The sequence below is a fragment of the Peromyscus maniculatus genome, chromosome 1 (genome assembly GCF_049852395.1).
Source record: "Peromyscus maniculatus bairdii isolate BWxNUB_F1_BW_parent chromosome 1, HU_Pman_BW_mat_3.1, whole genome shotgun sequence".
In the NCBI taxonomy this organism is placed as follows: Eukaryota; Metazoa; Chordata; class Mammalia; order Rodentia; family Cricetidae; genus Peromyscus; species Peromyscus maniculatus.
In genome coordinates this window covers 125,655,085-125,682,534 of record NC_134852.1, presented here as the reverse complement: position 1 = coordinate 125,682,534, position 27,450 = coordinate 125,655,085, and the positions used below count along the sequence as shown (strand labels likewise).

At 41.4% G+C, this 27,450-nt stretch overlaps 1 protein-coding gene across 50 annotated transcripts in view; it reads left to right on the top strand.

The window, feature by feature from the left end:
• Positions 1 to 27,450, top strand: part of Sox6 (SRY-box transcription factor 6) — a 604,948-nt gene that overhangs the window by 535,972 nt on the left and 41,526 nt on the right. For all 50 annotated transcript variants that reach the window (XM_076563550.1, XM_076563582.1, XM_076563579.1 and 47 more), the window contains one exon: positions 2,657 to 2,841. In XM_076563550.1, the coding sequence (XP_076419665.1) occupies positions 2,657 to 2,841 (185 nt within the window). The remainder of the gene's footprint in view (positions 1 to 2,656; positions 2,842 to 27,450) is intronic.

Here is a 27,450-nt window from a genome sequence, read left to right as displayed (position 1 = left end):
TTAGATGATAGTGGAGCTGGCCATCAGACACTTATGGATGTCTGGATTTTGTCAAGATTTTGCCTTAAAATAATCCTGTAAGGGTATCAAGAACTGGCTTCATTCAGGAAGCCATGCCACAGTATGCCTTTTCCTTCTTGCTTTTTAATGTGCAGTTTCAAGGCTCTCTAGGGATTTCCATACCCCTGTTTGAAAGTATGGAGCAAAAGCATGGGTTTTACAATGGGACATGCCTAAACCAAAACCCTTCGCTGGTTAATGTTGTGACTCTGGACTTTAGTATTTCCTAAATCCTGAATGAGGAACAGTATTGTGTAGTTCATGGGCTGCTGTGAGGCCAAAAGAAAATAGTCCACCTGACAAGGGTCTTACAGTGTCCTGGACATCAAAGCTCTCTATTTTGAAAGACTATCATAGGTGAATCCCAACACATTCATGTTCTTGGGTAGACTGGAGCAATCGGCAAGGAAGCATTTGTCAGCGGGGACAAACCAAAAACATGAAGGATATTGTTACTGGACTCTTCTTGTCTCTTGCTTGCCAAATAAAGACAGTAAGATTCAAAGGGGTTAGGAATTAGACTGCCATTCTTTGCCACATTTCCTTCCTTGCATTATTGAGTCGTGGAACCTATTGCTTATTATAATTGGATATGGTAACATGTGGGGAGACTAATTACAATTTTAGGTCTAGTTTTGCCGCTTTGTTTAATTTCACTTGACTTTACAAGTTAGGAAGTTCAGTTCTTCCTGGTAGAATGACTGAGCCCCAGACCTGTGCTGTGAACTAGCAGAACCAAGGCTGAGACCCAGTTCCTCACCCATAACCTGATGCTCTCCGGAAGCTCACAGTTAGAGGTGTGCTCAGCTGGGCTGAGTGTGAGATGCAGTGTCCTTGCTGACACTTGGGACTTAGGGTAGGAAGGATGTGGACAGCAGCCTCTTCTGATTCCCAGTCAGCTTTGTCTCATAGGAGCCACAGTTTTCACTCTGTGTCAGGGGTGCTCAGTGAGAGGAGAGAAGTGATACCCACCTGGAACATCACTGCCAGCTGTTTGTTTGGGCTGGCGTTTGGCAGTAGGAGATGAGAACAAAGAAAGGCAGCAGCGTAAGGAAAGCAGCCTGCTTCTTGAAGTGGCCCTTATGCAGCCCACTTCCACATCTCACTTGTTCCCTCGGCTGCTCAACCAAAGGAACGGGGAGAGAGCTGGTACGTCACAGGTTCTGCTCCTGTCAGCAGCAGAGTGTGCTTCTTAGGTCTGGGTCAGATGGGCCAGAGTCAAAGTATCTGCTCTTAGACAGCAATCTTACACACAAAATATTGCACAAAAGTCATCTAAAATATTGCACAAAAGCCGTCTTTTTATCAGAAAAAAACTTCAAAACAAAACAATTGTTTAATATTCTATAAAGTAACTGACTTTAAAAAACATTTCCATAGACAGTTTCCAGAACCCCACAACTCACATGGATATGCACATGTGTTGTACATCCAAGGTGTGTAGTGTGAGCTTAATTATAGTCTGGTTTCCCTGTTTCTCTGTGTCAGGAGTATGCATATATGCATACATGCCTCTCACACACATGTGTGATTAAATACAAAGGACCTTACACAAGTAGATCATGTCAAATACACAACAACAGATAAAAAATCTATCAGTAATAAAATAATTGCCCTTCTTTGTCTAAAAATGGAAAAAATGATCCAAAGTATTCATTTAAGCTTAGTAAAATTCAAGGTGTAGAGGAAAATTAGTTTCTATTTCTTTTTTCCCTTCTGGGTTACATGGAATATAATAGAAAAAAACTGTTTATTCTTACTTGATTTGAGGATTTGTGCTCGTGTGAAAGCCATTGCCACACAATACTGTTTCACTGTACATCAGGATCGGGGGTGTGGGGAGAGGGCTAGGAGCAGTGGGTGTCCAAGCTGAGGATGGGGCAGGGTTGTCATTCTCTTGGTAAATAACTAAGGCAGCATGATAAGAAGAATGCTTCATTAACTAGCAAGCTCTTGGAGAATGGAGAGTGTGGTGTGTTCTTCCCACCCCCTCCCTCCTGCAATGGATACATAAACACCCACATACAGATGTCACTGTAGTAGCCATGTACCCTCACACGTCTCATCCTGTTAAGCCTCAAACTGTTCTCCTACACATAACACACCAAATACAACAGAGTCCCTGGACAGAAATTCTAGCCACCTCTCTGCCTATCCCCAGCCTTGTCCCTCCCCCACTGATCAGGAAAGATTGTACACAAAGTATAGACACATGCAAAGCAGTTACTTTCTCCCAATACAGCTAGGAATAGAATGTAGGAGCATTGATACTGTAGGCATAAACAAAGCAAATACATCCCTCCTGTATATACAATATTAGAACCTAGGACCAATCATCTGTGAGAGGGTAAGGGACAACCTACCAGCCTGGAATGCCAGGGTATCCTCCACAGCCTAACTGAACCCTGACCCAGTACAGCTTGCTTGACTGACTTGGCTTTCTGTGCTCAAACTAGTCTTGTAGTTTTTTTAATAACAAATGTGCCCCTTCCTTGTTCAAAGAATACAGTGTTTTCCTGGGGAGTGGATCATAGCCAACGCTTGAGAGACTGTGTCCCCACAAGCCTCTAATAACGCACGCACCCTGTGTATGCAGATATCCTGTCCAGTCTCAACTCTCCTGCCCTGTTTGGGGACCAGGACACAGTGATGAAAGCCATTCAGGAGGCTCGGAAGATGCGAGAACAGATCCAGCGGGAGCAGCAACAGCAGCCACACGGGGTTGATGGGAAACTGTCCTCCATGAACAACATGGGGCTGAGCAACTGCAGGAATGAGAAGGTAACCCTGCATCCCTCTCCACTGCATGGCAGGCCCATCACTCACTCTGTCATCTCTCTTTCTTTAGGCTTCCAGGTCCTTACCTGTTCTGTTACCAATGATCTGGGCTGCCAGCTTGAGGGCCGCCCAGTCACTTATTCAGATCTGCCCCGTGTAACCACATTACTGCTGGTTGGCACTTAGGTTGCCTCTCAGGTACTCAACCTACCTGCTATTGGTGTCTCTCTGTCCCATCCTGCAGTATTTAGGATCATTCTTATAAAGACTATAAATTATGTAATCAGAGTGAGAATAGAGTGCAAGACTATTTCAAAGGATATACCCATGAGCTCACAGTAACGGTTAAGTGAATTGTTGCTCACCTTTAAACTTAATGCTATGCTTCCTACCAAAAAGTAAAAAACAAAACAAGCAAATTTCAAACTGCATTCAGTTTTCATCATCTTGATTCACCAAATCAGTACCTGTTCTGGGGTAGACTCATACAGAAGTAAGGGAGTGTGGAGTAAATGCCTGGACTAAACAGAGTACACACTAGTAGGGGGCAGAGACTGTGAAGAAGGCTCTTTCGGTTACATGGCTGGGAACCAAGGGGAAATAAAAGCACGTTAAAGGTAAGAAGCCAGCTTAGGGCGATTATTTGAGAAGTGGCAGTAAGGACTGTCTGAGGATATGACTCAGGATAGAGACCTGAATGAAGCCATAGTGTGGCCACAGGAGGAACAGGATGGAAGGTACTCCAGACAGGTAGAGCTATGTATGTACAGGCCAATGTGGCCAGATCGTAAGAGAGGGGACAGCTGAGGACGTGAGTTAGAAGTCATAGCCAGGGCCAAGCACATTCGAGCTGGTGGACTCTGGGAAACCTCTTCATTTCATCCCACACTGGATCTGTCCAGTGTGTGAGTGAGATCTGACTGACATACAGAAAGACCTTTGGCTTCCTGAAGAAGAGTGTGTAGATGTAACCAACCATCTTATTAAATAAGAAACACAGAACCAATGCAAAGAAGAAAGCCAAGAGGTCAGAACTAAGAGCTAAAACCTTACCCTTCCTCCTGCGGTGGTCCTACCTCTCCAAACCAGAGCTACTTCCTGTGTTAAAGTCTTTATATAGAGTTTCTGTTCTGCCTTCTCATTGGTTGTAAACCCAACCACATGACCACCTTGTCACGTCCTGTCTGTATAGACCTCCAGGTTTTCTATGGTTGGTATTGAGATTAAAGGCATGTGTATCCAATGCCGGCTGTATCCCTGAACACACAGAGACTTACCTAGCTCTGCCTACCAAGTGCTGGGATTACAAGCGTACACCAGCACTGCCCTGCTTTCCTATGGCTTGCTAATAGCTCTGACCCCCGGGCAACTTTATTTATTAACAAGAGTGGAAATGGGTGACTGGGAGGAGTGTGCCTGGGAGGACAAGTCAGTCAGTCCTTTCATACACAAGTACTGCCCAGCATTCAACTGTGGGAAAATGTTTATTCGTTTACTTTCAAATGTGGGACTACTGTAGAGGGACAGATGACTACTGTGATAGACAACAGTAATAGTTGTTCAGGAAATGTTAAAACAGTTACATGTGTTTATTCCGTGAACTAGAACTGCAGGCTGCTGGCTCAGGCCAGGAGTCTCCCCTTTGTTTCAGTCCTTGCTAACTGTACTGAGGACAGAATTTGCACAGTAAGATAAAAGCCTGTGGTTTCCCCAGTTCCTCGAAGGGTTTTCCTATTTGCTCTTGAAGAAGTTGGAAGTGTGTGGCGCTATTTGTGTTCCTGTGTGAGAAGACCGTGTGGATGCACAGGTGCAATCCTTTCCTAAGGGACCTCACACTGGCTTAGAGAAAGAGTCGGGACTTGAGCTGTGTGGCTCTGGAGGCCAGTTCCCAGGCAAGGTGCTCCCAGCTGTGCTCTCTGCAGATCTCAACGAGTGTCATCCCCTCCTCTTCCTGGCTTCTAATTGTTGTAAGAACCCTGGCTTACATCTGCATTATCCCAATTTCCTCCTGTCTTTCCTGCTGGCCTTCTGTCTGTGTATCTGCAACCTAACCCATCTAATCCACTGTGACCTTACTCTCACTTGATGACGTCTATTAAAACCTCTATTTCATAACAAGATCACATTCACATTTGCATAAAGTTAACTTTTCTGTTAAGAAAACAATGTGATCCATTATAAGGTGTGCAGAAGTGTAGCTCATTCCCACCTCTGGCCCTTACTGCTGTACTCTTGGGCCATACTTGGAGACATCTGGGTGCAGGGTAGGATGGGGTTGGAAATAGGAGGGGATACCCCACGCCTCATATGGACTAGGAAGCTTAGCTCCAGAGAGAGCTGACTTCTCAAAGCCTAGTAAAGATGTGATTTTTCCCTCAGGTGCCCCTGTACTGTGACACATCATATATAAACTGGCACATCACATATAAACTTAGGCACACACAAAAACCTATAAAATAATAAATAAAAAATTAATACCTTGCACCATATGTAGTTATTTACCATGATCAGTTAGAGCTGAAGGTCAAATGTGGACACTATACACTTTAAATTCCAAAGATTAATTTTTACTTCCCATTGACTTTTCTTAATTCATTTGTGAGGAAGAAATCTGAAGTGAAAAATGGAAGAAAAAAAAACCCAACTCTATTTTTCATGAGAGACAAAAATGAGAAGTGGGGTTGACTTTGAACACACTAATAAATTATATCCTAATTATATACAACATGCTGAAGAGAGAACTGAGTACCTAAAGATAAGCTGCAAAGCAGTTTCTACAGAACCAGGAAGCTGTGGTTTCCTAGTTGAAGGGAATCATTGCATCAACTTTGCTGGGGTTGATTTGGGACACTGGGAAAGCCCTTAGAAAGGCTCTATGTGTGCATTGGCTCTTCTGAACAAGAGCACTGGTTTAAGGTTATTGGTGTAAGTGTATGGGCCTTATTTGGGGATTTCTGTACTTGCCAGACTGATTAGGCTAGTTGAGTTAGAGGAATGCATCAGGAGCACCAGAGCCCTGTGAGGGAGGCAGCTTCAGTTCTCTTATGATTCAGATCTCCATCCTAAAGTTGTGGTTTTCCTTCCATAGGAACACCACCATTTCTTTTCACTTTTTTTTCTACGTCAAAGGGCTTAAGTATATAATGTACAATAAGACTAGGAAGGAGATTGGGACAAATCCAGTTTGCTATCTGTCTTCAAAATTGCCCAGCTTTGAATTATTGGCCAGTTTTCTTTAAATATAAAGACCTGTAAATTAGACTTGGTAATTTGTTCCTTGGACCCATGTCTAAGTTTTAGGTAAGTTTTACAGCATGGCTGTCCCAAACCTTATCATTTATTAAGGACACTTCTCTCTTTTACTTGAACATTCTTTACAAAAGAACATAGCACACACCTGTGTTCCCTGGGAAGCAGGCCATTAGCTGGATGTTAGTGGCAGGTGTGTGTGTGTGGTGGGGGGTACTCTCCAAACCGCCATCTGCAGGAGGGACAGGAACAAAGCAGGACTGGGTAAGGAAATGGTTGCACTGTGCCTCCACCAGCAACTCCTGCACAGGCTTCAGGACCCCAAAGTTATTGAGAATTGCTCCAAATTTAGAGAGGGAAATTAGTTTTGTATACTTGTGCCAGTCAGTCCCTGGATAAAAGCTACCCTGAGAAGAGGACTTGATCTTGGCTGAGGTGACTGTCTTTAGCTGAAACAAGGCCGAATGGGATAGATAGAACCTTTCAGTACTGAAGGGGATGGGGCAGCACCTCCCAGTGCCAACCGTTGCCTGTTACGTTCTATCACACTAGGTGTGACTAAACAGACTCTGTAGTATAACGAGTGTGCGCTAACATTTATGGCCCAGGCACAGGAAAGCTGTGTTTTTATCACATACACAGGCTCATATGTGTGTCCATATGAATACATAGTTACCCACGATCTGTTTCACTTTCCTGAGCAAATCTTTATTTTGCCACTTTCGTATGAAACATCACTGACTTGATCGGCCAGAACGGCACCAGTGGAGTTACTCTGGGGGGCTGGTGCAGGGTGTGCAGGGTCTGCTAAATACGTAGATTGTGGGGACAGTAGACTGGAACGGCACCTCAGGAGCTCTTCTGCACCATCACCTCCTCTGCACACACACTGTGAGTATCCTGCCAGCAGAAGGCTGAGTCTCGGCCCCAAGTTAGCTTTTCCCACCAAGAATCCCAGCCGGCTCATCTCTACTGGAGCACCAGTGCAATTCGATCATACGATCATATTATGGTGAATTCTTTACCACACACATTTCATTGTCCTGACAAGTCTAAGTATTTTTGTCAGGACAATCCACTGCAGAATTTCAGTCACACTGTTTATAAATGTCCTGGAGCTAAACTCAGGGCATCTGGCTAAGAGAGAGGTGAGGTGGGGTGGTGGCATGTTTGATGTGCACGCGTGCGTGCGTGCGTGCATGCGTGCGTGCGTGCGTGCGTGCGTGCGTGCGTGCGTGTGTGTGTGTGTGTGTGTGTGTGTGTGTGTGTGTGCGTGCGTGTGTGCGTGTGCACTCAGTGACTGGATAGAAAATTTTCTTGTGTAGGCATCATGCTGGGTGACCCTCAGAAATGGGCAGGTATACACATGTGGCCTGAGCCACTCCCTCTGGGAATTGCTTGAGAAAGATTCTGACCCTCAAGAGATATCCAAATGAGCAGCACAGTGGCAAAGGACCACACTTACCTATGTCTGGAGTACATGGCTGCAACTGGAACTATAGTGTTGGCAGGTGGAGCTTAGTGCCAGAGAGCTTACTCAGCCTATTTATTCACAGTCCTGGGTTTGCCAAAATCAGAGCAAACCAAACCATTCAACCACCAAAACCTGCTGGCATGAGGGAATTGGAGGGAGCATTATATCCATCTGGTATAGTGACTACTGGTTACAAAGGAGAAATAAACCCAGTGAAAGGAAGGCGCTTACCAACAGCTGGACATTACAGCAAAATGGAATAAAGGCTTGGTGTTCCTCACCCAGGTTACTATTTCCACAGAGAGAATAGCATTAGAGTTAGTTAGCAACTTTCTATGGTAGTGCAAGCCTTGGGCATATAAAAGAACCTTTACACTGCCTGTCTCAGCCCTTTGATGGAGTAAAGGAAAGCTACGGTGTAGAGAGGCATGAGCTCTGTGCAGATGACCCTTTCTGTCTCCATAGTGCCTTGTTCCTGCTACTCTGTTTTTTAGCTCTGAGACCTTAACAGAAGACTGAGTGATACAGACACAGATACAGAAGAGGGTAGGTGAGGAGCAGAATAGAATTTGAGGCCACAAATAAATGAGAGAGAGCCTGGGTCTTGGTGTAGATTGACCATGAGTCTTGGTTCTCTCCGTGATGTTTTCTGATGAGCTTACCTAAGTATGTCACTACCTTTCTGAGTCTCAGTGACCGGAGCTGTGAGATGAAGATGAGATCTCTTCCTTGAAGGGTTCTTTGAGGAAGAGTGTAACAGTCATCTCACATGGAGAAGGCTCTATTGGTATGGGCGTCCTCCTCACTTCGACACCATGTGGCAACTGTGTGCTCCTCTAGTTTCCTTTCTTTGATATACTCCAGTGGTCAAGGGTGAGACTACTGTGCCCTGGGGGCCACAGTGTCTAAGAACAGAGTGAAGGTTAGGAAGACCCTAACAGGCAGCTGCTCACAAAGACATCTGTGCATTTTGCATTTTTGTTTTCAAAGGAACTTTAAAGTTTTAAGTTGTATTTATTATTCCTATTTGATGTGTGTGCGTGATAGTGTGGGCATGGATGTCATGTGTGGAGGTCAGAGGACACTCTGTGGAGTCACTTCTCTCCCCCCTTAATGTGGGTTCTGGAGATTGAGCTCAGATCTCAGGCTTGCTGCCAAGTGTCTTTACCCTCCAAGCCATCTCTCTGACCCTCAAGGAACTTTCATGTACTAGTTACTTGCTAGTATCTGGGTGTAGCCAACAAGATAACATTCAAATATGATTTTTTGTTGGTAGGGAGCTTTGTTACTTTCCAATTTAATGTATTTTAATAATACTTTCTTTTTAAAAAATACTCTGCCTGGTATGATACTAACAATCATTACTCATGCCCAAATGGTATTTTTTCCCAGTCAAATAAGATAGGACAATGATAAGTCCCTCACTGAGGCACATTGTGAATGTGTTGCTAGTTACTTAAAAGCCACTGTTGCATTTTTACAAGTGTGGATCCTTGCTCCTCACCCGACTTTGCAAACTCAGAACATCCTCACTACAGTGATAAAAAGCTCTCCCTCTAATTGGGAAAGGAATATGTGATGGAGACTCTGCTTCTCATGGTCAATTGCCACAGCTTCTTGTTATTTCTACAGCTGATTCAGATATTTACTGCTGCATGACAGGGTAAGTGTAGTCAGAAGATCAATACAGCTGTACAATAAGTGAAGGGGGCTGAGAGGAAGCTATTTGGCAAACTGTGGAAAGACTGAACTTACACAGACCAATGGGTGCTTACTGTTTTCAAATCAAGTGTGCACAGAACCAGTTAATTGGGATTATTGTTTTTGCAGTTGACTGGCACATTCAGTTGCAATGTTTCCTCTGTCAATCTGCTCCCAAGAAAATATACTATGGAGGAATGTGGAGCACAGTGGAGATTTCACAGGAAAGGACAGATTCTGTGATCATCATTGTTTGCAAAGAAGAACAGCAGTCAGTTCAAAAGACAGTACTTTTCACAACATGACAAACAATGCTTACATAGTGCCTTATGCTCCAAAAATACTATTTATTATGCGCTGTGTCTCTCTTTATCTGTTCAAGGATATGGGCTTTGCTGTTCCTGTTTCACAGGTGAGGAAGCTAAGACCACTCTTCCCCAGCATGCTTTCTCTCCATCATCTCATTTGTTCCCCATATCTCCAGAGATGGATGGAGCAATTTTACTTAGACTCTAAATCAAGGTATATATCCGAGTTTCAAACATCCATTTTAATGAACACCCCACTATTGTTAGCTGCAGGCCGCTGCTACATAAACACATGTGTTCCTGCAGTCTCTTTGATATGCACAGCTATAGTTATACTTGCATTGGTGTTTTCCTAAAAGAATGTGCACAAATCAAAAGTGGTATAAAATTAGAAGAGAGCAGTGAGGATTTGTTAATGCTGCATTTTTCATTTGAACCAGCAGCACTGGGCAGGTCCGAGGTGCTGTGTGTAGGCTCTACCTGAATACAACCATTACCTTCTTTCTTCCCTGTTGTCAGGGCTACTTCATTGGTTGCCTAGATACTGGCTTAAAGCTTAATTCATTAAAAAAAGAAAGAAAGAAAAGAAAAGGAATAGAAAGAGAGAGAGAGGGGGAAAGAAAGAAAGAAAGAAAGAAAGAAAGAAAGAAAGAAAGAAAGAAAGAAAGAAAGAAAGAAAGAAAGAAAGAAAGAAAGAAAGAAGGAAAGAAGGAAAGAAGGAAAGAAGGAAAGGAGGAAGGAAGAGAAAAGAAATAGCCAATAACAACTCCTTGATTCTGGTTCTTGTTTCCTCTGTACTCACTGGGAAGAATGGTGAGAATTGGTATGGACTTAAGAACCAAGGTACTTTTTAAGGACAGAGGTGAGGGTTTGGAGCAGGTATGAAGCTTTTAGTTTTGTTTACAAGTATTTAGGTCAAAATGCCAAATTCAATTACCACTTCTCCCAGTGAACATGTTAAGATTCCATGCAGTCAGGTCATAGCTTTGTACTCATTTTCTGGAAGAGCTATCACCTGCACAATGTGTAGAACACACGTATTAATTAAGAACCTCACCAGAGCAGGCACTTTCCAAGCCTTCATCCTTCCAGGTCTAGTCTTTCTAGTAGCTATTTTCATCTCTTGAGGTCTCAAGGCCCTTCTACACTTCTGAAAATTATTAAAGACCTCAAAGACTTCGAATTTGTATGCGCTATCTTACATGGATGATAACAACCAATATCTGTCATATTACATATAAAACTGAAACATTAGGATACTAATTTACTTAAAATAATAACAGATCAATTAGATATCAATGTAAGCAACATTTTGAGCATTTGCATACTTTTTAAAGTAAAATTATAACATGGATGGCTTTGTTTTAATTTGTATAGACTCCTGTAGTACCTGATTCCTTTTGAAAATAGCCAGGCTCTCTTTTCTGTTTTGTCATTAAAATTTTATACTAGACATGTAATATTTTGAGTGCCATTGTTTGCACAATAGAGGAAGGAACCTAAATGGACAAATAATGTCATAGTATTACTGTGGAAAGAATTTTGACTTATTGGACCCTCTAAAGGGCCTGTAAAGTTTCAGGGCAGGGGTTATATGCGATTCTAGATAGCACCTCACATGTATTTGCATTAATGTTTGAATTGCAAGCACCTTCATTTTACAACATCTTCCACTCAAACATTGTAAGTGTTTAGAAATAGAGTTTTGAGGTTTAATTCCCTTGGAGTTAGGGGGCAAAGACTATTAAAAGAACTGTGTAACTTGTATTTATACCTTGCTTAATGCATAAAAATCATTAGGAGTGATTTTCAGTGATACATATTATAAAGTAAGGAATAAAAACTATAGGGAAAGGAGATAGTATGAAAAAGAAACAACTGGTAAGAAACTAAGGCTCACAGGTAAAGTGAGATGAAGTCACATGACAGTGTGGGAAAATAAGTACACAGTGATTTGTGATGTTCATATTTGCTAAATTGCTAATGGGTGTTGAAACCCAGTTGTGAGCTTCCTGGTAAACACGCAACATGAAAATGTGTTATAAGATTCCCCAGTATGTCTACTGTATAAGTCAAATTGCTTCTCAGGAGAAATGATTGTCATGTTTTTAAAAACTTAATAACACTTTAAACATAAAGTGAGATTCTGTTTAAAACACAACCTTGGGAATGCTGACAAATCTCTAACCCATTTCCCTGTTTTAACCAAGTACCTGGGGGCAATACAGAGGGCCCCTGAGGATCACAGCCTTGTCAGGGAAGCACCACCTAGCACTTAAAATAACTGTGCTCTTGCCTAGGTGCCTCTGGGCCCTGGAACCTGCATTCTCAGCTCTAGGAGGAAGGCTCTCTGTTTGTAAGCTGTGGGCCTTTCTTGAGACCTAGCTGTCTCAGTTCATGATGTTGGCTTCTTCAGGGATTGTCACCCTGAGAACTAGGGACCTTGGGTCTGCTTTGTCTTTAGAGACCTCTCACAAATATCCTAATCATTTTCTAGCTCTACAGAGTTGGATGTGCACCATGTTTTCATTCCCCCAGTGATGACAGCTTTTCTCTGCAGCAGTTTAAATTAAGAACCTTTTCATTTTTTACAGAAGTAAAAATTCACATTTTATATTCTCCTAACCAAACTAGCACTTTAATCCATCACTCTGTAATGATACTTGACTTGGCAATGAAAGCTTTAACAGACCAGACAGTACAAACTCTCACTTTATAGATGAGGAAACTGAGGCAGAGACAACTGGAGCAGTTGCCTGCTGTAAAATACAAGGTATTAGAGAAGGGTACAAGACCCCACCTCCCTGGCATTCGGGCCAGTGTGCATTCCAAATTCCAGGACAGCGTCCATGTCCTAAGGTAAGAAGTTTACACTTTAGTGCATAATCCTTGCGATAGTGAGCCATGTATATATGATATATGGTACACACACATACATTATATATAGGTATATAATGCCTTATTAGAGTTAAGGTCAAAGGAGACATTTGTTTTCTGGATATGTTCAGTACACAGTAAGCACTTGGTAGCATATGAAATGATTTAAGTTGATGCCAATAACAGAATTTTTGTGCATACATTTTATATGACATTTTAGTTCTCAGTAGTTCACACTTGTCAAAGGTTTACATAAGCCTTTCTAGGAATAGGCAGGTTAGTAACGCTAACTTCTTTCCTTACTCAGGAGACTCCTCTAGCAGTTGTAGTTTTGAGAATAATGGGGATGTCAGTGTTTTCTTTGCAAAACACTTTTTTCTTGTTTATCTATTACATTTGGCCCTCACAGCACTCCTTACAGATAGACTTTTTCTATCATTCCCCTTTGAAGGTAAAGGTGAGGTTCCAAGAGTTCAAATCATTGGATGGCATGCATACAGGAGCACTGAAGTGAAGTTCTTCACACTCATGGTTTCATAGTCCACATCTTTTCCCTGTAGCAGACTTCATCTTCTCCCACAGTGTCAGTCTCTGACATGAGTCCTAGGGAACCCTAAACAGTGTTGCTCACTCTCTCTGTCTGTCGCTGTCTCTGTCTCTCTATCTCTCTCTGTATCTGTCTGTCTCTCTCTGTCTGTGTGTTGACCTGGATGTGCATATATTGCTGCTTTATGATGGAATACCTATGTCTCTCTGTGTTTATCTCTGATTCTGTTCTACTCTCTTGATGGTGGTGACTATTACTATGTTTGATTGTTTTCAATTTCACTTGGTAGGTCTCAGTTCTGCCTCTCTAGAGTATATGGATCTGATTTTCTTGCCTTCCTGGATCCCCTCAGCATTGTCTTGAATCTGCTTGTCCCAAATGTACTTTCAGGAGCATTCTGGCAGAGGTTCACTTTTAGCTAAGATCCAGTTTGTAATCTTGACATTTGCAACTAAGATTAGAATTTCCCAAAGTACTGTCTTCCTGCTATGGAGAAAAATGCTTGCTTTTATTTTTGGTACAACCCTGATTTGCCCTTTATGTCTTTTTATAAATGAAGTCAACTGCACTGGCTTTGAAGAAACACAAAGAGTGTCTTGTGACGTGCATTGCCCACTAGCCCTCGTTCTTATATCTTCTTGGCTGCCAGTCCCTAGTAACTCTCAAGAAGACCATTTGAATTTGTTCTGTTAGGGAGAATCAACGTAGTTTTTAATAAAAAAAAAAGTGAAACATTAAGTTTGGGATCCTCATATATGTTGCTAGTAAGCTCTCAACATTAAAATCAGTTTCTGTGTTTCCACCTCCAAAACAGAAACAAATTTAAAGAAATAATGTCATGAACTCACAGTTTAAAAAGTCACATTGGCATATCAAGAACTTCCTAGGGTTGGAAATGAAGCTCCATGGTACAGACTTGCCTGCCATACATTGGACCCTGGTTTTGATCCCTACCATTATAGAAAGAAGGGGACAGGGCCCTTTTGTTCTTTTAAGAGTATGCATTCCCTAAATTAGTAACACCCCTGCAGAGGAGGCTGAAGCAGGTTTAGTCTTTTGTATTCTAGACCACTGATGTAGCTGCCATAACATAACATCCTTGGGTTTAGGCAAACATCATCAGTGGAATAATGAACAAACTCTTTTAAATAAGTCACAGTGAGTTTAGAGTTTCAGCTTCAGTCTAATGAATGCTCCATTCACTTTAACCACATGGCCTTACAGCTGTGACACCTGTGGCCTGCTACTTTTGAGTGCCTTTGTTTACTCACTGGAAAGGTAGAAATGGTAAATATACAAGCCTGTGTGCAAGAGCCAATTACACAGTATATATGAAGTAAGGCAGATATGGGTAAATCTGTCTTCCTCATGGTTTCCAGCACTAGGGCATTGCAAAGAGCTGGGCAGGATCTGATGGGCAAGTTGGTGCATAGGCTTGGCCAGTCGCTCTCTGCCCTAATGGAAAATGCAGTCTCATCTAGGAGACAAGTTAGGTCAGATCCATGTGCCACTTGTGGGACACCCATTAGCAAGGGGCTTGAGGCACTTGAAGATAGAGGAGGCCCTGCTGACTGCGGGGTGGGGGGTCTGGACAACAGGAAGCACTAGCGGTGCCCCATAGAAAGACTGCTGAGAAACATCCAGATGAGGTCCCCAAGCAAGCATATTCCGGGCACACTGGTATTCATCTTCTCGTGGAGGCTGTAATAAGCACCGTGCTCCAAGGTAGGGTGTAGCAAGGTTTCAGTGACAGGGGTCTTGAATATCTGGGGAAAGAGTGAGTGAATGGTTGTGATTAAGAGAGGGAGGTGTGAAGGAAACAGAGAGAGATGAAGGAGAAAGGCGAGAGATGGAGGAAAGAAAGAAGGAGGAGAAGGGAGAGTAGTGGCTGAGGGAAACAGTATTTTCCCAGATAAACTTCCTGACAATGAAGTTGTTACATAGCAACTAATAAGTTATTCCCTCCGAGTAAGACAAAGGTAGGGATGTGGGGCTATAAACACAAATGAAAAACTGAAGTAATTAGCTTAGTTCATGGCCATTTGTGACTTAGAAGTTCTCTGGTCAGGAGTCTGACTCTCCTCTCAGGAAACCCTGTCAGAGCTCTTATTTTCTGCTGTCCCCTTTCAAGGGGAGCCCTGAGGACTCAAAGCCGACACTTTTCCTGTGCTCTATGTCTCCCTGCCCTGCTGGGACTCACTGTTGTTGGTAATGCAAGGGAAGAACCCTTGTCCTAATTGTCCCCATGCCTTTCCCTGACACTGAATCTAAAACCAGCATGCACTGGCTGTGTGCTTATGATCGGAAAGCAGACTGTGAACGTACTAGTTCTGAGCCCTGTGAAGTTGTATTTTCTTTCAGTCTGTCTCCACATTGGCATGTGCCTGGCTTTGCTCAGTCAGGGAACCTTACAGAAGGTTCCTTCTTGCTGGGCTTCAGGAGAGCTTTGCAGTCACAATCTCGACTTGCTCTGCCTCGCTGCCGACTTCCTGCCTTCCAGCAGTACTGGGTTTGGGGTTGAGTGTGTGCTGCTCTGTCTCTGCCTCCTCATGTGGGTGGGGATGCATTTCTCTTTCTCTGATCTGCTGTCCTTCTCTGCCTCATCCTGTCTTCCTTCTCCCCTCTCCCCCTCTCCCTCCTTCCTGTACTCCCACCAGTCTGCAGCTTGCTGTGGTTAGGGTGCAGTCTCTGATTACTGGTGATTTTTCTCCAAATTCTACAGTGGGAAGAGCACTTGCTGCTTCTGGATTGTTCTGGAGAAGGGCTACTGTGCGTAATAACTACATCTTCTTGTATGTTCTGTGTCCTTTGTAGCAATATAGCCGTGGGAGCTCCAGTGTGTGCACCCTGTGAAGGGTCCCCCAAACCACAAAGGAACTGCTGCGTGAGGAGGAGATGGCACAGTAGAGAGGGTTGCGGGGGTACAGACTTGTACAGAGTTAAAGGTTGGCTTCCTTTATTTAAGTGCTAAGGGTGTGAAGTCTTGGTCTGGAGGAGCTTCAGAAATTGAAACCTGTGATGTGAGTGCCAAGTTGCAGAGCTTCGGGAGCTGATATGGCACTTTCCTCATGGCCTGATCTATACCTACAACACTAAGTGAAGTCTTGGAAATTAAGCAATGCAAAATGGCAGAGGGAGTTGAGTCTGGATGCTAAGGCAAGAGGCCTGTTTTCTAGGGGGCTCAGGCAAGTCTCTAATTACTGAGCCTCCCTCAGGGAATTCTGAAGCATCAATAGATTATGGCTTCCAATAAGATTGTAGGCACAGGGCTGGCAGTCTGTTTGATGTCACCATGGCTAAGTTGGACTCTCTGGTGTCTGGAGGCAGGAGAAGTAAGGCAGTGGCTTCTGCTTAGAAGGGGAGTGTGGCCATGCTCTGGGATTCCTGCCTGCAACCTCCTTGGCAGCATTAGCCTGATACATAAATAAGTAGTGTGTCCTCGGTGGTTTTCCATAAATAAAGCAATTTTTTGTTTATCATCCTTGTGGGAGGGTTGGTGGAAAGGAGAGGTTGTGGAGAGGAAGTGGAGTTGATTTTGAATAAATCAGGTCTGCTGTGCCCAAGATCTCTGGTATTTAGAGGACATGTTTTATAATTTCTTCAGAGCAGTAAGTGAGACCTGAAAGTTAGCTAAGAGCTGACATCTACTGATCCCGCCCAGGGCAAGGCAACAGTACTGAGAGGTACGAATTTCATATTGCTCCCAGAGACTTTTCCCAGTTTTTGTGATGTTAGAAGGTGGCTTAGTGAAATCAAAAGCATAAAGGGCTGTTTCAAAACCAAAGACACTGATTTCGTTCCTATAGAAGTCATACCAAGACTGCCTTCTGCAGTTCAGTCGGTTTGTCTAGAGGGTAAGACTACTCCTGACTGTTTAGAACAGCACACATGCATTTTAAAACCGTGATGAAGACAAGAGTTTGCCCACAGACATCTTGACTAGTCTTCAGAGAAAGCTAATATTTTAAACCAGACAGCTCCTAAATAGATGTATTTATTTTCAGACCTGTTCCTTTGGGTCTGAACATTCTAATAGTCTGTCCTCATACTCTAGTGCCCACAGGAGAGCAAGCTCACAACTCAGAATCTTGTTCAAATGGCAGGTCTTAACCTGCTTGGCCAAGTTTATTTTAATTAATGAATTAATCAATTTGCTACTCTTTTAGCTATCACCTCATTTATTAAAACTGACAGTCCTAATTAATACAAATTTAAATATGAGCTTATTTAATTGGTTAAAAACAGATTTAGTCCTCTTTTTAGTTTTTTTTTTTTTAAATTTTATTTGGATTACATATGACAGTAGAGTTTCATAAGAATCAAATCTTAATAGGCATGTTGCATACCTTTAATCCCAGTATCTGGGAGGCAGAGGTAGGTGAATCACTGCAAGTTCAAGGCCAGCCTGTTCTACATAGCAAGTTCCAGGCCAGCAGGGCTACATGGTGAAACTTGTCTCGAAAACAAAATCAACACAAAAAACAAGGAACTATATTCTTAAAACTTCAATTGTTTGTAATTGTTGTTCTCATGGTCTTCTTAAGTCATTAATTGGTCTGAAATTACTGTTAAAATTTCTGCAAACATTTCAAACCTCTGCTAATTATAATATCCACATGGAAGTTATTTGTTCTATGAATAACTGTTGTTGTTTTCCTTGATACTGTGTAGATCCATTTTAAGGAACTCTCCTTAGCCAGTCTTAGGGCTGAGTGAACAATTTCTTTGCTCCTGCTGGTTTTTCAGGTCTCTCCTGGAGAAGGCAGGGGCAGACAGGCCACACGTACTTATTTATTGAGGCTCAAGCCCTTGGAGGGGTTGCTCTTGTTTCACTTAGAAAACAGTTCATGTGGATGAAGCATTATTTCTAACTTTGAAGAAATGACTGTCCAAATATATAGAAACTTGGACACAAGAATTAAAATCCAGCATTTTAAAACACCTTGCTATTTAGTGCCTGGCCCAAACTGATCAACTGAAACTCAAAGTTTTGAACAAATTAAATTCAGTTCCAATGCTGCCATCATCTTGGCATTGAAATTCTTAAAACAATAAATCTGAAGACTGACTTCTGACTTAACAAAAAACATAGTTGGTGCAGTTCCAAACTTCATTGTCTCAGCTATAATACAAAGCATTTGAGTCTCCCATTTCTGAATATGGAGATGACAACCTCCCCACTCATAGAATGACAATAAATAAAATACTCCAAAATCAGTTGATCTTTATCTGTTTCATTGTTTACTCACACAGAGGACGGTGGCAGTAATTACTAACATACTTCTCTCTGTCTGTGGGTTCTCTGATGACAAACTGTAGATATCTGGAGCGCCCCTAGCTCATCTACATCCCATGCATAATGTACTCTAGCTGGGATGTTAGCTCCTCGGGTTTGGTGGAATTACTGGCACACACAGTGATCAGCACATTTTCTGGGACTGCAATAATCAGAGGAATGTAGCAGCACCTTGGGAACAAAAGGAAGTGGTCTGGCACCATCACACACCCATCATTGTTCCCTGTCACCCCCTGAACCAGTTTGGTTTCCCTTGGTGTCTGACAAATAGTCAGAAATCTAGTAGTATAAATTACAGAAACAGGAACAAGAATAAATGTCTATTCCTAGGATTCATATTCAGTAAAAAGAGGGAAAAAGTGACTTCAGGGAGAACAAATGGCCCCAAAGCTTTATGGATCTGTAATGTGCTTATGTCGTTTTCAAAGGAGATGCACAGCCTTTTACAAATGTGCCTAGCTGCAGTTAATTTCAAGCAGACATTGGATACCACAAGGAAAAAAAAAAAAGGAAGAAAGAAAAGTCAGGCATGGGAAATTAAAAGAAAAAAGTTCAAAAATATGCAAAACACAAGTTGCTAATAAAATATTGTCTGCTACACTAATTAACATGTTATTTACAAAGTTTATTCTTAGCATGCTAACGAGAAGATGACAATCCCCTAGCAGTTTCCACTCAGATTATTTAAGACTGTAGCAAGAGTTCTATCCTGGAAGTTTGTTACAAAGCCATCAGCTTTCTCTAGTCCTGAGCAGTATTTCTGAAGAACGCTTACACAGGAATTCAGTCAGAAGCCCAGATGTTTGAAAAGGATACAGCAGACACAGTGTAGCTGTGTTTTAAAGACAGCTACTTTCCCTTTGTTCTCTCATCAACTTCACAGTTCCCTTCCAATTAAACCTAGATGTGTGTTTAGCTTGTACATGTTCCCACACACCCCCTTGTCTCCTGTGTTGTTATTGCTGACTTGAGACATCCCAACGAGGAACTTGACTCCTGTGGACTGAGCTGTAGCATTCTTCCTCTTTCCTTCACCTCCTGATAAAGAATTGACAGAATTTACTGACGCACATAGCAAATAATCTGCTGTTAGTCTACAAGCTCCCTTCCCTGCCCCTGGACTCAGCCTTACTCATCTCTGTGTGCCTCTGTAGCACGACTCAGGCAGTCTCTAGTCCAGTGTTGATTAAATAAAGCAAAATATATTGGCCATCGGTAAAAACTGAAAGCCCTCTTGAATTTGATTTCAAAAAGGGTTGTTCAGTGTTCAAGGATTGAAAGAAGTGAGAAAACTCTGATTTTATTTGCAATAGATTTAGCTTAAGAAATTTCAAGTCTTTGTTAATGTGTACATTTATGTCTTTGTGCCGTTTCTTTTTTATTTAATACCTAGAAACAGTGTGTGCTCACTTAAATCTCTTGAACACCCCCCATCCGAAGTAATTATGTGAAAAGGCTGTGTGTGACGTTACCAGGGAAAACTTGTTTAATTTTATTTTTAGGTTTATTTTTATTTTTTAGAATATTGTGATCCCATTTGGGAATTTTTAATTTGTATCTTATTTAGTGACACCAGTTAATTGTGCGCCACTTTGTAGTAACTACACGTTAACTCTGTTGGAAGTAATGGTAATTATACTGTCATTGACACCAGTTCTCCCACAGCTTGGAAAGCCATACAATTAACACATATCGCCACAGTTGGGCACTTTCTTTTGTCCTTTGTGACATGCCACTTTTGAGTATTATTTTAACAGGGTTCCTAAATATTTTCTTCTTCTTTTAAATGCCTATTAAAAATCGTCGATTTTTAGAATTACTTCTAAAGATTACTACTAAACTAGAACAGTTCCTAAGTCTAATTTTACTCAAGGGAGTTTCTTTTCTAATCAGATGTAATTCCAAGTTATGCATGATTTTTATTACAGATTCATTGGTGGTGCCCTTTGGCTCTACAGGGCTTCCTTTCACAAAATCTTGACATCGAGGAGTCTCTGTCTTTGAAAATGAGTAGCAGCCGTTCTGCTTAACTTTGCTTGCAGGTGGGAGGGAGGCGCTGTACCTGGTACCCCGATGCCCCCACAGTGGACACCAGCCTGTAGACCGAGGCAGATTTAAAGCCAATTAGATGAAAAAGGCTTCCCTCTGATTTTCACTACCTCCTTTCTTTGCCTTCCTCTGCCACCCTCTCCCTTCCATTGCCTGTGGAGGCCAAAGAGTTTCTGAAGCAGCAAGCAGCACTTTGGGACCAAAAGAACCACAGCTTGGTAGGCTTGTTCGACAAAGGGATTAATTTTGAGTGCTTTTCTTGAGAATATGAGTAATTGCTAAGAACTTTTTGAGACACAGTGAAGTGATTTCAGTGTGTGCCTGAGAGCTAGGAGAGCGAGGGAGGTGGATATCGCTGGGTCAGAAAGTTTCAGAGCTGGAAGAATTCACAGAGATGAGCTACCTCCCTGATTCTGCAGGTGAAGTAAGCAGAGACTAGCATGACTGGAGGAGTGGCCGAGTAGAAGGAGCAGGAGACTGAGAGCCTGGAGGTCCAGGGGTGGACTCTGGATGTGTTGGTCGGGGCTGCAGGCTTCAAGCAAGCCTACTGACCTCTCTGGCCTCAGTGCTCTCCAAGTGACAGCTTCTCCATACCCCTATTTTTCTCTTAAGAACATATACTATTTTTGCAGCACACACATTTTCTTTAAATTACAGGAAAACCTCTTATGGGATACGATGTATTTATACAGCTCATAAATTAAAACAGATACATTGTGGTAATATCTTATGCTTTTCCATTTTTGTGTGTTTATATTTCTGTGGGGGAAACATCTTCAAAATTATCAGTTGGCCTGCTAAAACTGAAGTAGAATGCATAATTTTGAAGAAAATATTCACTCTTGGTTTGCATAGTTTTGATGTCTTTAGTTTGAATAAATTGTACCTGTGTTCCCACAAACAATGTTGAAAATACACACTGCAAATTACATAGATATCTGAAATCAAATTCATATGATCCCCAAGATACTGTTTTGGACAAAGATATTTGCTAGCTCACCATTAGTTTTGTTTTGAAGTCCATTGCTCATATGGGGAATGTTAGACTAACAGAGTCTTATTGGTGGTTTAAGTGAGATAGAATTCCTTTCTTAAATCATGTGTTAGCCTTCAAAGTAGCTTCTGTAATTTTACAATGGAACCTTTTGTGAACTTGTTACCGAATAATCAGAGAATATTCAGGAACAAATCTGCCACATGCCTCTGTGTAGGAATGAAAAGTTGAAACCACATGCAAGCATGACTCTGGCTGCCACACAACTGGATCTGCTTAAATCTGGGTGCTTTATAAGTCTACTTGGGAGTTGCAAACTTATAAATAACCTTGCAATTGGTTAAAACCATATTAAAACCATATGAGCAAAACAGAAAGCGTTTAACTACAGGGCTTCAGTAAGCACTATCACCCAGAGAAACATAATTGAATTCAGCGGCTCCCAAGGCTAAAATGGTCTCCTGTCTTCAGGACTAATGCTGCCATGTCACTTGTCAAGTGATGGTTGGTGACATGAGTCTAAGCATGTTGCAGGAGAAGCATGGGACTCTGTTGTTGCCAGGATTGTAGAAACAGAACTCTTCTGGCTTGGTGCACCCTTCACATCCTGGGCAAAGCTTGTCATACATCATTTGAGAATGTCTTTGAAAGCCCCATAAAACACATCCACAAGACGCTCTGCTGACAGTAGTTCATTTCAGCAGGCATGTGCTGCATGGCACTTCTCTGCTTACAGGGCTCAGTGCTAGTGAGGGAGAGAGGGACATGATACACTTTTCCTTCCCAAGGAGCCTACAGTCCAGGGGTTAAAAAACACTAACCCGACACTCAAGAAGAAATCTGAACAGCTCATGTCACTCTTTTCAAGATTCACCCTTCTGGTCTTTGACAACTTTTGATGAGTCATTCTAAGCTTTCCTTCTCTTTAAGGGGAAATGTTCTTCTTTGAAGAATTATTCATAGATAGAGATGATAGTTAAGTGATTGATTATAGGTAAGTAAGTAGGTAGATTGCTGACAAGTGATAGGTAGGTGACTGATAGATATATCATAGATAGCTAGATGGTAGAAAGGGTAGGTAGATGATAATTAGGTGATAGATGATAGATAGACAGATAGATAGGTAGGTAGGTAGGTAGATGGATGGATGGGTGGATGGATGGATGGATGGATGGATGGATGGATGGATGGATGGATGGATGGATGGGTGGGTGGATGGATGGATGGATGGATGGATGGATGGATGGATGGGTGGACAGACAAACGGGTGGATGGACAGACAGACAGACAGGCAGATAATAGAACTATCAACACAGAACTGTTTCTCAGTTCTGATTGCAAATGCTTTTGAAGGATCATTGCTGAGGCTAATGATCTCTCTAAACTTTACTTTTTGACTTTGTGATATAGTTTGAGCAGTGACAAGAAAACGTCTGTGAGGTAAGAAGCAAAAGTTGTCATTGTAACAGTTTTTTATATATCACAAAGTACCACAGATTGGGTGGCCCAAACAACTGAAATTTATTTTCTCAGTCTTAGGAGCTAGAAGCCCTAGGTCTAGATGTCAACAGGGTTGTTTTCTTCTGAGGCCTCTGTCATTGGCTTCTATATTTGCCCTTCTTGTTCTTACATGGTCTCTCTTCAGTGTATACACATTTGTGTCCAAACTCCCTCTTAACATACCTTGTTAGAATGTGGTAGCACTGACTGTAACAACCTCATTGGACTAGGTTACATCTACGGCCATCCTTAAAAAACAATGGTGAGATATAAGATTTTTAAAATGTTTTTAACCACTAAATTACAATTTAGGTAGCTATTTGTGCTGAGGTAAATTTAGGATCATTAAAACTAAAATTTGGTTATTGTGTGTCTCTTCCCCATCCTTAAATTGGAAAGGAAATGCTGGTGCTATGGGATTGCAGTAATTAAATAAAAGGTTATATGTATGAGTGCTTTCCAGAAAGAGAAAGAGACAGAGATGGGGGAAGGAGTAGATTAGTCAAATAACTTGTCAGATAAATGATTAAATGGGAGACCATATGTATGGATGCTTTGCAGAAAGGCAAGGAAGAAGAAAGAAGGGAAAAGAAATTAATAAAATATAACAGTTAAAGACATTATTGCTAAATATTCTAAGTTAAACATTAACAGTATCCCAATCTAAAACTACCCATTCTCCTGCATCAGTTGTTGACCTACGTAACCAGAGATGCATTCCTTTTGCTTTAACTAAGCATCTCAGAACTAAATTTAGGCCTTTGTTCTAGTAATCATGTCAGGTCTTAGGTCCATTTTTAAGCACTCAAAGGCTCCCTACCGCTTGCATGGTGAGGAGCAAGTGACTACATGGCTCCCCTGGCTTTCTTTGAAGCGATTCTCCCTCCTCTGCTTAACTTCATGTCCTGCTCAGTTCAGACTTTCTGTTCAGATACTATACAACTCTTTTGAGTTTTCTGAATGTAGAGTTCCAAAGCCCTTTGGATTTCCATATACTTTTATATTATACTTTATATTATACTTTTCCCTAAAATGCCATTCTTTTCCTGATGACATTCTAATTAGCTCAACTAAAGCATTTCTTCTTGGCAAAATCTTGTGTTGACTTCCTTTTTTGGTTTATTTGGTTTTTTTGGGGGGGGGGGCGGGGGAGCGTTTCAAGACAGGGTTTCTCTGTGTAACTTTGGAACCTGTCCTGGAACTCGCTCTGTAGACCAGGCTGGCCTCGAACTCACAGAGATCCACCTGGCTCTGCTTCCCAAGTGCTGAGATTAAAGGTGTGTGCCACCACCACCCAGCTGTTGACTTCTTTTTACCAGTCCCAAGTGGAATCTGTCACATTCCCTTTTTTCCTGTCACCGAGACCATAGAGAATACATATGACAATTGGCTTATGGGTCTGTTTATGTGGCTCCCCAGCTTGCTCTAAAGATACAATGTCTGTCTTATTGGCTTTATAACAGATTAAACACTCCAGTAGCTAAATCCTGCCAAAATAATCCCCCTTTCTTCTTCTATTTTAGTTTTACTATTAAACAAAATAAATTATTTTTCAATTTTTTACAAAAGCAATGAAATCTAATTTAATTATTTTTAATAGATATATTTAATTATTAAAAGACAAATAAATGAAAATTAAGGTATGTAAATCAGTTGAGCAACAGAAGACCTTCTAGTCAGTCTGGGCCCCCGTTGGGAAATGGGAAATCCACCTTACTCTAATTTATATGGCAGGACTTTACGTGAACAGTTTTCCTTACAACCTCAACTCTTCCCCCAAACATTCCTCTTACACTACTTAGCAGTCTATTAGCAATTCTGTTTGATTAAAAAAAATGTCCATTTCTGCCAATTAGCTGTGCCACACACATCTTTAATCCCAGCACTGAGAGGAGGCAGAGGCAGGTGGATTTCAGAATTTGAGGCCAGCCTGGTACAGAGCAAGTTCCAAGACAGCCAGGACTACACAGAGAAACCCTGTCTGAAAAAACAAAACAAAACAATGTCCATTTCTGATGAAAGGTAGTAGAATAACATTTAAGCAAAGCCATTTTAATCTGTTTAATTTCTTTTTAGAAAGGAGAGGACAGAGGGCCACATACTGACCAGCTTGGTGAAAAGTCTCACTGGAAAGACTCTGTTCTATTAAGATAGACAACATGCAGCTCTCTTCCCTCTTCTCCTCCAATAGTTCTGGGGCAAATACAGTCAGAAAACTCAGGGCTTAACTCATTCATGAATACTAACTAGTACAATATTGATGTTAAGGATGAATTAGGAGTAGACAAAGAAAGAATATTAGCTAACAAAGTATTACTGGACTAGATGGTTCTATGATGAGCTTCATTTCTTCCAGCCAGTAGCTTTATTATCATCAATACTGAGTCTGGAAATACCCATGCTTCTAGGGCAACTTCCTCCAGAAAGTCACCCTTTTATTTTATTTATTTATCTTTTATTTATATGCATGTATGTATGAGTTTCTGTGTGAGCTTATGTGCACTATATGAGTGCAGGTGCACACACACAGAGGCCAGAGGATGGCAGATCCCCTGGAACAGGAGTTACAGATGGTTGTGAGCTGCCCTATGTGGATGCTGGGAACCAAATTCAAATCCTCTGTAAGAGCAGTGAATGTTCTTACTCGCTGAGCATGTTTATTGATCATTAAGAAACATTTTTGATCATTAAATTACTGATTATAAACTACATGATATAAAATAAAAGTATATGTATGGCAACTCAATAGTAGGACTGTTTGTATGGTTGAGAATGTCTTGTGGGAATCATATCATAGAAAGGTATGTCCAAAGTAGGGCATAATGGGCCAGAGAATCACTTTATGCTGTCTTTGTCTTACTTACAAAATGAAACAAAATAAAGCTGTTTATTTTAAAATGTATACTGTTTTATAAGCCAAGTATCTTTGGTAGGGAATGTCTTCTCTTGTCAAAATTTGATAAAGATTTTGCAAAAATGCCTTGTTTACCTGCAGAAATTCCAAGTTAGATTTATATTAAGCTATATAATCAAATGAATTTTTCTTTTCTTTTCTTTAAAAATAGTTTCTCTTCCTCCTGTAGGGATATTTGAGGTTCTTATCAGCTTTGTTTGTTTAGGTTCTTTTGTTCAAAGAACTTTCACCAATATAGTGGGGAGTGTGTTGAATCTAAGCATCTCATTCACAAACATGGAATGTTGCAAAGCTAGTGGTTCTTGTTCCTTCTAGACACTCCCTTGTGTGGCCTTGTGAGACCATAGGTCCTTGTGGACACAGACATGAGCTGTTGTGTAAGATCTATAGCAAGGCCTAAGATATAATCCCTGACTTATAAAATCTTTCGATCTTGATGCCAGAGATCTAGCAATGTACCTGAACCAAACCCTGATTGTTGAACACAGTACCATGAAAACCAGGGGTTAATTATACAGTCAAGACTTAGAATTTGGACCTATTAGAAAGTGGGTCAATTAGACAGGATACAGAATTCAGAAACAATGTGGGTTTTTTAATATGAATAGGACCTGACAAGACAGAAGAAAGCATGTCCCAGAGGCTAGGAGAAAGGCAGGATTGTGGAGCTGTCAGAAGATGAACCATTGTTCACCTCTAGGAGAACTAGTAGATGTCTGATGAGAGAATTGTGCAGCATTTGATGTGAAAAGGTGTATAGGCAGCAGTGAATGAAGTGCCTTGCAAGCCAGGGTTTGACTAAAATGCACTGGAAAATAGGAAGTGATAGAACGTTCTGACCTAGACACTTGGAATTGCACAAGTTGAGGAGGCAGTATGAACAGATAGACCAGAGGAGACAGTGACCAGGGCCAGCACCAGCCAGAAGGCTATAGCATCCAGTGAAGGCTACAGGCCACAAGGCTTCTGCCAGGCTAAAGATGACAGGAGGTCCTGAGGGGAGGACAGAAAGCTCTGTGGATGGAAAATCAGCCATCCCAGGTGGTTGGATAGACAAGGGGAAGGAAGGAAGTGAGACAAGAACTATTAGTCAATTGGTGCTGCTCCAATGGGTAAAGGGCGGTTGTTCTATTTATTTTAGGACAGTGTTCTCCTGGACTGAAGAACCAGTCCAATATAGAAGTGAAATCAAATATCCAGAAAAGATTGAAAAGACTGAAGCTTAGAGCTGGTATGAAGATAAAAAGACTTCATCCAGGCAGTGCTCAATAATTAGATATAGCTGGAACTTCAAGGGTAGACAGTATTTCAGAATTCTGCAATACCTGTGCTTTGGGAAGGCACAAACACGTGATTGATGAGCTGGGATGTTAACCTTTATTACAAATCTGAAAGGTTTTAAAATGTTTTAAATATTTAAATGCTCATTTGGCTGTGTAACAACAAAATTCTTATTTACATAAAAAAGAATCATGTCAGATTCCCCACGTGAGAGATTGGTGCTACTAATTTCACAATTATATGGGCACAGAATTTTCTATTTACTACCTCATATATACATAAATAGAATATTTGGCAATTAGTTAATAACACACATTTAAGTTTATTTAAGAAAGTTGGTGTTGAGCACATCCCAATTATAATGTATTTTACGTGTAAAATAACCCAAGATAATTTTCACCTTTTTAAACTACAATATAGGT